Source organism: Vitis riparia, chromosome 12, assembly GCF_004353265.1.
Source record: "Vitis riparia cultivar Riparia Gloire de Montpellier isolate 1030 chromosome 12, EGFV_Vit.rip_1.0, whole genome shotgun sequence".
Lineage (NCBI taxonomy): Eukaryota > Viridiplantae > Streptophyta > Magnoliopsida > Vitales > Vitaceae > Vitis > Vitis riparia.
Window position 1 is genome coordinate 23,338,106 of NC_048442.1, and position 10,535 is coordinate 23,348,640.

Genomic DNA, 10,535 nt, shown 5'->3' on the forward strand with positions numbered 1-10,535 from the left:
TTGCTCTTACATGCAATTCATTCATCTTCATGAATTTTAGTAAACGAGGTCGATCACGTTTGGTCATTGGAAAGTACGGAGAGAAATAATGTTTAGGAGAGTGATTTTTCTTATATTTGAATAATATGAAAATAAAATTAGGAAAATAAAATGCAAAAAAGAAAAAGAAAATAGAAAATAAAAATCTAAAAAAATTTCTTCCAATTTTGGATAGGACTAAAGTTTGGGTGTAACTTGGGTGAATTGGCTTGCACCAACCCGAACCTAATATGTCGTTCGGATGAATGGGTAATCATTTTTAATACTCAAATTGAGTTTGGGTTAAGTTTTTTTATCCAAGCAAAATTTGGGTTGAACTTGGGCCAAGGTTTGTATAATTTGAATTTAACCCAAATTTGATTTAATGTTTTTATAATATTTGTAATGTATATTATTCTATATAATAACACTTATTTTCTTTTAAGAATTTTAAGAAAAAAATATTAAATTATAATGTATCAAATACTTTTTTATTTTTCTTTAGAAAAACATATAAATTTATTTTTACTTTTTTTTATTACTCTCTTGAATTGTTGTCCTATTTACTATTTAAATTTTCATATAAATATATAAAAGAAGTTTATCAAAAAAATATTATAAATAAATTTTGAATTGTGCAATGCAATCAACTCTAGTCTAACCTCACCAACCTAAACTTAACTTAAGTTTAGAGAAATAAGGTTGATTTGGACTTGGGTTAAGTACTTCATATTAGATGTTAGATTGGATTGAGTTCAAGTTGATTGTTTCTTAATTTGAATTAAATTTGGGTTAATCATCCACCCAACCAACCTATCTAAGTTGCGGCCATAATTTCACATGACTTTTGTTGACAATTTTCGTATCAAAACAATGGAATTCAAGTATCATAATAGGATTATTTGGTAAAAAAAAAAAGGTTCAAATACTATTATTATCTTTTAAAAAAAATGACCTTTAGCATTTTAAATCTTAATAGATGACCAGCCTGTTTTTGATAAAAATACTCTATTATATTTATTTTCCCTCTGAAACACCATTGTCTTTTTCTTTTCACATTTTCTTGTGTTTTCTCTCTTTTTGCTTTGTCGTAAAGGAAAAGAAGCCTTCATTATTCTTTCCTCTAACCTTTATTATTGGCCACAAGAAGGATCATACAAATTTAATTATGGGTTAATTCAAGTTTGATTAATCCCTTGATAAAAATTAATGTCTTGGTTAGTATATTGATTGGTCAATAAATTAATGGAGTTGGTTAGCTTGTTAAGCCAATTGAAAGATGATTTAGAGTAATTGGTGTTCCTTTATAGATTTTTCTTGGTGGTAACCAGCTCACAACTTTGTCAATTGCTTGCTTGAACAAGTTGCTGAGAAGTCAACAAATCTTAATGATTTACCTAATTGTAATAGTCATTTTACATCTTAAAATTCAATTAAAAAAGGGTTGAAACAAGTGTAAGCAATTGGTTAATTGTGGGACATTGAGGTTGTTTTTCAATTTTACATCTGGTTGTAGCTTATTGAGGATAATTAATTACTAGCTTTAACCTCTCTGTTTTTGAGAAAAATTAAAATGTATATAGCAAAGCTTTCTTTGAGAAAACTAGAAACTTAACCGAAAGGAAATCAAGGGAAAAACTAAAAGCTAAAGTTAATCAAGTTGCTGAAAAGGTAGGGAAATTTGATTGAAACATTATTTTGAAAGTCTTTGTTGAAGTTTGAATAAACAAGTTTTCTATGTTTAGTGTTTAATGCAAATTGTGATATACTTTGTTTTGGTGAAATATGTTATATCCTTGTTGAAACTAATCTATTATGCCACTTGAGCAAATATGAAGAACTGCTAAAAGCACTTATACTCCTATAAAAAAGGCACTAGTAAGGTTGCCCTGAATGAAAGGTAAAAAGAAATAGGTGGATTGGTTCTTAGAGAGTCTCTAAAGGAAGAATGGTAAAGTACCTTAAGTTGAAGACCCAAAACATCATCGAGAAGACCCATATGTGGATTGATTGGGGGGGGGGGGTTCTCTAAGTGAGAGTCTCAAAATACTTCTATTGCAGAATATTTTTATTGTTGGTTACTACTGTTGCACGTTTGGGAAGAAAATGTGCAAGGAAGTTATATGGTGTGTATATGTTGATTGTTGCTATTAAACTATATTTGATGAATTGTTTATCTGAGATGTGTTAAACATGTCAAATACATGTTTTATAACCCTTTGACAAAGTTGAATTCTTCCCCACTAATCTATGGCTCATCTCTTTTATAACATGGTTTTCCACAAACCAAGTTGGAAAGGAGTATGTTAAAGAAAGGAGGTGAGGTTGTGCCCCAATCAAGGACAAGAGAGGTTGTGTGTGTGTGTGTGTTTTTTTTAATGTATAGAAGTTCAATGATAGAAGAGTTTTTAAATAATAGTAGAGAAGGAAATATCAATGTTTGTAATATATTAAGATGTATCTAAGCATTGAATGGATGTACAATCTTTAATGGAATGAATAAAAATGCGTGTTTAAGTATTTTGGTCTTTAGATGTTTTGATTTTTTTTTGCTATGTTCATTAATTGAATTTATGTTTTTCAATAAAGGAAAAACTAATTTTCCAAATTGAAAAGCACTAATTTAAAAATAGGGGAGAAAACAACATAGGTAAGCTTGGACATGGGTGCATAATTTGAAGGTATGCAAAGTGATAAGAACCTTGGATTTTTGCATTCTCAAACCCTAGATCGTATAGGTACATGCAAATCTACCCTAGGCTTCTCTACAAACTAATATAAGCGGAAACATAACTTTGCAAACCATTTTAATTAATAAAACCTAGGAAGAAACATTCATACTTGGATTTGGATGCTCTTAGAACAATTCCTCATTGTGTAATCATCCACACAAGTGCACTTACTATGAGATACTCATCCTAATAACCAAGACCAACCATCATTCCAATTAGAGGGTGGTGTACTATAACCTTTAATGAGTTGCCTAGATTCATGAACCAGTTGTAAACAAGTTATCAATTTACAAGGAATCCATGACTTGAATCTTCTATACAACTTTTAATACACTCAAGTCATGTACAATGCAAAAGATGCAGACAAGAATCTTCATAAAGTGTAATGCATGGAATAAAAATAGATAAAAGTGAAATTGAAATATCACTAAATAATGAATTCAAAGTTTTGTTACACCATGTCATACTTTTAAGGGTTTATCTTAATAGTCTTTAAGTTGTAGCCTTATGCAAGGGAAGAAACAAAACAAAAATGGAAAGATTATAAAGTTTTTTGTTTTTGTTTATATATAAATTTAGTTAGATCTTACAAACAAAACCCATAGTCGAGGCAAGTTACTTATTAACTAAAGCAACTGTTAAATGTCTCGCACCATTGTTGCTCAGTGTTCTTGCTATTAACTCCCTTTACTACCTAATTAAACTCCCTTTTAAATTAAGTTTGTGACAACAAGTGGCCACTATGGCAGCCACATTTGGCCCTCAACAAGAGGTCATACTCAACAACTTAGTTAATTGTTCCCCTCACTATTGAAAGAGGCAATTCACTCCAAGGCCATGACCTCATTTTCTACCATAATTGTCCACAATGGTATACAATTAAAGCTATTTTACAATTGAGATTTTTCACTAATTAAATTACTAAAAAATAGTATCTAATATGTCCATTATTACTAAGCTATAATAAATTAGGTTCATTAGACCGAGTAAAGATCCATAGAGAATACCACTCTCCTCCTGAACCAATTGCTAGTGGCTTAAGGTTAAGGGAGAAACAAGATGATGAACCAATACTTTCAGCCTTTGGTTCATGCACTAAATCTTCACCAAAAGTGTCTCTTCTTTGTTAAAATTAAAATCATTAAAATCATGCTCAAATCTACTCCTAGGATTACTTGACTTTTGCCTTTTATAATCTTACAACAAGCATTTGCTACAACATAGGCTCACTCTAGCATTACAAGTCATTGAACACATTAGAGGATTGAATTGAGATATGGTAGAATCTCGACTCTATGCATCACTTGGTAAGAAGGAAATAACCATAATTGAAAAGTAATAACAAACTAGGAATTAAAATTTACAAGAAACTAAACTTGCATTGAAATTAAACTTGTAGAAAATTAAATTAGAAAGCTAAAAGGCATTTTAGGAACGGAAAATGTAACATGTTAACTAAAAATTTAAGTCTATTATAATAAGAAAACAAAGCTCATGTTGAAAGATTACAAAATAAAGATCGAAAATTTACTAATACTTAATCTACTACTCCTAAAAATAGCAAAGAAGATGAAGATGATGATCTTCGATGATGATGATGGTCCTTGGAAAAGAAAAAGAAAAAGAAAAAGAAAAAGAAAAAACTCTCATTTTATTCATTTTTCTTTCTTTTTACATCCTCTTTGTAGTTTAATTCTTACACAAACTCTAACAAAATTTCTCCTCTTTCAACACCTGGCAATAATAATCCCTAGGTAATAATGGACTTAGATTCTTCCTATGGGAGTAGCTAACATGAGAGATTTAAGTTTTATTCAAGCTTTTTGAAGATTTTGCTTGAAAGGATAGGGTGTTGCATGCATATGCAAACTCAGGGTTTCCTTTGATCATTTTAGCTCAAACATAGGTTCACTTAAGAAGTGATCAAGTCACATACACAACTTCATGAGCATTTTTGGGTTGTGTATGCCTTGCAAGTAAGGTTGCACATGTGTATTACTTCATCACTCTGAGTATCAACACTATTTTCTCATAGTGCGTAATGGATTATAGACAATGCATGCATAAAGTCAAATTCACACTTCTTTTTGTTTTTGCATGCATCTAGTGACATATGCGAGTCCATTTAGTTATATTCCTTTATGTGCACTATCTCGCTTGCATAAAAAGGCCTTCTACTAATTTCGTTTATGCACTACTCTCATTTCCCATCTGTGTGGCTTGAGATTTCTCTCACGTGAGCTTTTTCTTTCAAGCTTTAGGTATGTTCATCTTCTTTTGTATTGAGATTTCATGCATGTGTGTTAGCATTTACTTTACTAGTTTCTTTATCGCTTTAAAAATTAACTAGTCCCTTCCAAGTTTCCTTCAACCTAGCCATTGATTTTCTCCTTTTATCTCTTCTCCTATCCCTTGTCATGCTTGAGTTGTTTCATTTATTCTTCTAACACTAAGAAAACAAATCAAATCCTAAAATTGAAGGATGTAGCAATAAACATAGGTTTTGTAATGGTTTTAAGTATTAAAAAAATGCTTAAATGAGCTCCAAATACCTTATTTAAAGTGCTAAACTTGAATTCATATCATGAAAATGTGTACACATTCCTCCCTACCCTTGATCGTCCTTGAGACAACCTTATAACACAAATAAAATTCTCTCACCTACTCATGCATGCTCACTATAGTGATAATCCTTAAATCTTTCATGCACTAAATTACTCAAATTATTCTCGAAACACTATTAAACAAGGCCAAGTCAAAATATTAAGGGATAATCAACAAAAATAGGTAAATGATGGATTTCAAACATTCAATCTTATTCAAAAAGACTCCAAAAGGATCATTTAGAATGCTAAATTTAAGTCCCTATTAATGTCCAAGCAAGATGTATTAAAAAGGCCATAAAAAAGAATGGGAGTTAGAGCACGTAGCAAAAACAATCAGAAGGATGTTTAAGTTTCCAAAAAATCCATTGATCATCTTGCCATCTTATGAATAACAATCAAGTGCCCTACCTTAAAGTAGAGAAACGAAGAGTTGTCTTTACATTAAACACCTAATAGAAAGAAAGATTGACCCATCATGCTCATGTTGATGCTTACACATCATGGGTCCTCTTTAATCATTTTGTTAGCATTGTAAAGAAATGATTACATGCATGCATGCATGCACTAAAGAAGTGATCGTCTTTGGAGTTGTAAACATTTTGAGTATCAGAGGCCAACGATCACAATAACAATAAGAAAAACACTCGAGCGTCTCATGCATTGAAGATTGATCTTTCTAGTGTAAGCAAAAAGACAATATCCATGATCAGTCCTCAAAATTCTTCAATTATTGTTTTAGGTTTTCAGGAGATATAAATCTCTACCAACACTTGTGTTTTAGTTTTTCTAGGATTCTTAATTCAAAGGTGTGTCTTGTTTGTGTAGGATGCATTTAAATCAAGTCTTTCATATGTATTTTTTCAATTTGAATCTATAAACCCTACTTGTAAGTTCTGCTCCAAGAGACTAGAAGTTATCATTTCTCTTAATTTTTTATAGGAATTATTATGAAACCAAATATTTTTGTTTTAAAATGAAGATTAAGGCTCTATTTAGTAACTATTTTTAAAAATATTTTTTGAGAACGATTTTTAAAAACTATTTATAATATTTTTATAAAAATCTGTTTGAGAATTTGAAATATTTTAAAACTTATTTTCAATATTTAAATATATTTTAAAAATAATTTTTATATATAGTGTTTTATTTTTAATAATTTTTTTATATTTGTATAATTATTTTTAAAACAATCCTAAAAAATAAATAAAAACAATTAAACTATATTATCTTAAATAACTTTATTATTTTTTTAAAGAATAAAAAATTGTTTTTCTTCTTTTAATTATCAAACTTATTTTTTTTATTTGTTTTTATTCTATAAAACAGAATTCTATTTTAAAAAATAGTTGTCACAAATTAAGTGTCAGACACATCTTCATGTTAACACAAAAGTTAACCAAAAAAAAAAAAAAAAAAAAGGGCCTTTACATGGTTAATGAACATAAGACATAAAAATGGTATGCAAAATGGGCATTAATTAACTGGATTGACGATTCAAAGTATGAAGAATCATAAAACATTTGTAAATGCAAGTTGCAAGGGGCAGCAGGTTATATGGTTAAAGGTGGATTGCCAAAGCCATCTCTCTCTCTCTCTCCTCTATTAATTTTTTATATTTTTAAAAACTCTGTATAATCACATCAAAGGGAGGCGGGCAGGGAGCGGAGGGGCGAGCCCTCCAAGTTTCACTCATCAGACATGAGAGTAATGGTTGTACTACAAGTACAGCTTTGCTGCCCACGTGAGGCCTTTTGCCTCATTTGTAAATAGAAGCCCTTTTCATTCGCTACCGACCTTTAATAACTGCCCTTTCCCTCATTAGTGAAACACTGCACATGACTCTTGATATATATATTTTTATACATATTAATGGAGAAAGGCTGTACATATTTGTGGCCTTTTCTTCTCTCCACTCGTTAGTTTTTTTCCTTTTCAGCACAGCGACTTTTTCTTTTTTCCTTTTTATTTTCGCTTCAAAGTTTGAACCTCCCGATTTTAGGAGCTAAAACTAAAGGTCATGATTTGGTTTTATAATTTGAATCCAAAGAAGTGTTGAAAAGGGGTTTAATGAGTGATTTAAGGAGGAAGACCAATAGTGCAGATATGAAGCCATGAAGGGTACTACTGTACTAGTCTAGTATGTTACTGTTGGCAAATGGTATAGCATTTTCAATGTAAGAGAAAAGAGAGGGCAGTGGGATCCAGCTCTCTGCTCTCTCCTTTCTCACCTCTCCAAAAATTGAAGTGTCCTTTTGGGTGCTCAGTCCTTGCTTCCCCCATGTATACACCTTTATGCCCTACCAAACCCCACTTTTCTTTTTTCTTTGAATTTTTTTCCTTTTGTATGTGTATATATATATATATATATATATATATATATATATACACATTATTTCACCTTTGTCCTCACCTCCCCACCCCACCCCACCCCCCGGCCTTGCTGTCATTGCCCTGCTCAGTCCCTGGTGACTAGGGAGACAGTGAACAATGTTTTCTGGTTTCACATTAATGAATCATGTCCCTAACCCTTATACTTTGAAACAAAAATTACAAAGTACGACATTCACAAAATATGAACACATAATTAACTCACTTGGAACAGAATATAGTCGAATTCATATACTCAATGCTACAAATGACATGGGCTTTATATCTGTAGAGAGAGAGACTTCTACTAAATATCCTAACGTTTAACCCTTTCTAGTACAATAGAAGCCTAAATTCTCTGGTACAAATTAGCAGAGACTAATGCATTTTTTAATCAAAAGAGGTAAAAAAGATAAGAAAAAGGATAAATCATTGAGAGAACAAGATGAAAACAGAAAAAATTGAGAGAGAAGAAAGATGAGATTCATGCTGAAAACGATATATGATGCAGAGCCAAGACACTAGTACACAAGATGGAACAGAGAAGAAATAATGATTTGCACAGCCCAGATGGGGCTTCAGATTTGTTGAATGGCTGAATCGTAGAGACCGTCCTGTTGGTTCCACATACACTCACTCCAATCTTCACTCCATATGCTTCTGATGGACTCAGACACAGCCCCGGGTTCGCACTCAAGTCCAAGTTCCTTCCCAACCTCTTCAAGAAGATTGAGTTGAAAGGAACTATACCAGCCAGCATGTTTCTACTGAGATTCAAGTGATATATGTGAGAAAGACTACCAAAACCTTCTGGAATTTCACCTGTCAATCTGTTGTTTTGGAGAGACAGTGTGCTTAAATTTGTGAGATGTGAAAAGCTTGTTGGTATGGTGCCTGAATACCCTGAATTAGCAACCCTGAGCTCTTGCAGTTTCATCAGCTTTCCAAACTCTTCTGGCAGTGGGATGAACATGGGATTATCATCCATGATGAAGTACTGCAAGCTTTGTAACTTTGCCAATCCCTGAGGGAACTTCCCACCTAACCTGTTGCTGCTCAAAGCCATGAAGACCAACGAATTCAGCTTCTCAATGCTATCTGGTATGTTTCCAACAAGAAAATTTGAGCTCAAATCGAACTTCTGAAGCAGGCCGATCTGGCCAATCGTGTCAGGGATTGATCCAGAGAGCGAATTATAGCTCAAATCAAGGCCAACAAGATTTCTGAGACTGCCCAATTGGGGTGGGATTGGGCCGGTAAGCAAATTATAGCTCAAATCAAGGTGTACCAAAGAGTTCAAGCTGAAAATTTGAACTGGAATTCTCCCAGCAAGGCGGTTCTGAGACAAGGTGAGTATCTGTAGGGAGTGGAGTGAGGAGATCTGAGATGGGATTGGGCCAAAAAGTGCAGGGTTTGATCTGAGACTGAGTTGTTGCAGTGAAGAGGCATTGGAGGGGTGGGAGAGGAGAGGGAGAGAAATGTTGGTTTTGGTTTGAGTGAAGCAATGAAAAAAGAAGAGAGACTGAAGATAAGGGAGGGTAAAGACTTGTGATGGGAATGTGGCAGTGGTCTTGCAGGATGGGTTTGGAGGTGACCCAAAATCAAGCCTAGAGACATGGAGTAGCTTGTCATTTTGACCTGGTTTGCACTCAATCCCTGGCCAAGATGAAGCAGAATTACAAGGATTGGGAAAGGAGATTCTCCAGGTATGGTCAGAGGACATGGAATCCATGATGTTGAAGAGAGTTTCAGCCTCAGATGGATCCATGTTGTTGGGTGGTGCTTGGTTGTTCTTGTTCTTGTTTACATGGTAACTACCAATGCTACTGGAGACACAAGGTGGAAAACAAGGAATTGAGACGACTAGTAGAAGCAGTGGAAGAAAGAGTGACCCGGAAGAGCAGCACATTGTGTTGGGGTTTGGGAGGTGTGTTTGGTTTTAGCAGTGAACTTGTAATAGCTGTTTCATGTTACAGCTTATAAGTTACAATTGGGTTTTATTATTCATCCTCTCTCACAGACTCACACACGAAAAGAGAGAGAGAGAAACAGAGATGTGATAGAAGTGATGGGTGGGGTCATGACATTGAGTAAGAATTTGAAACCAAGGTGGGGTCAACCACAAGGATTGAAGAGGGGGGTGTTTGGCAAATCACAGGCATGCTTCGTTTTCCCAGACACATAAAAATTCATTGTGTTAAAAGGAGGAAAAAGTCAGAAGAAAAATGTATAAACGTGAGAATTGAGCAAGTGTGCATGATTAATTTTTCCTATCCCAGAAACAAAAAGTAATAAAGTTAAAAAAAACATTAGAAACAGAGATGTATGTACAAGTATAACGTATGGATGTACAATAGTCATCCCAAAGAAAAATGATTTTTCACTTGTCTCAAACTCTCAATAGAAGTAATTTTATTATATTCGATATGCATCTGGTTAGAATATAAGTAAAAAATCAAAACTGTACGATGGGATGGGATTTTTAATCTAGAAAAACTATTTTCTGAAGAAAGGGTTCGAGGGTGGGGAGATTTAGAATTTGAGGGAAAATGATGGGGTTGAGGGGAAAAGTGGAGTGAAATGCTGTTGCGTGGCATGAGCAGTGAGCTTTGGGAAGCGGATAGTAGAGAGTGGAAACATCATTAATCTGGGTTGCTTTTGGACGGAAGAGTCGTACAATTTGGAAAATGTTGAATGTGATTATGGCGTTTATCATTCAATTCAACCAGAGTGTTGGAAACATGTGGCATGAGAAGTGATAGTAATCTTTGTCAGTTATGGACCTCAAATTCAGGTGCCACAAACTTCACAC

The 10,535-nt window shown here is 33.4% G+C and overlaps 1 protein-coding gene across 1 annotated transcript; it reads right to left on the reverse strand.

Annotated features, from left to right (window-relative positions):
* Positions 1-7,931: 7,931 nt before the first annotated feature.
* On the reverse strand, positions 7,932-9,710 carry LOC117926395 (receptor like protein 29). The gene has a single exon (XM_034845484.1). It carries the CDS (start codon positions 9,630-9,632, stop codon positions 8,208-8,210), a length of 1,425 nt encoding a protein of 474 aa, XP_034701375.1. The 5' UTR covers positions 9,633-9,710; the 3' UTR covers positions 7,932-8,207.
* Positions 9,711-10,535: the final 825 nt, after the last annotated feature.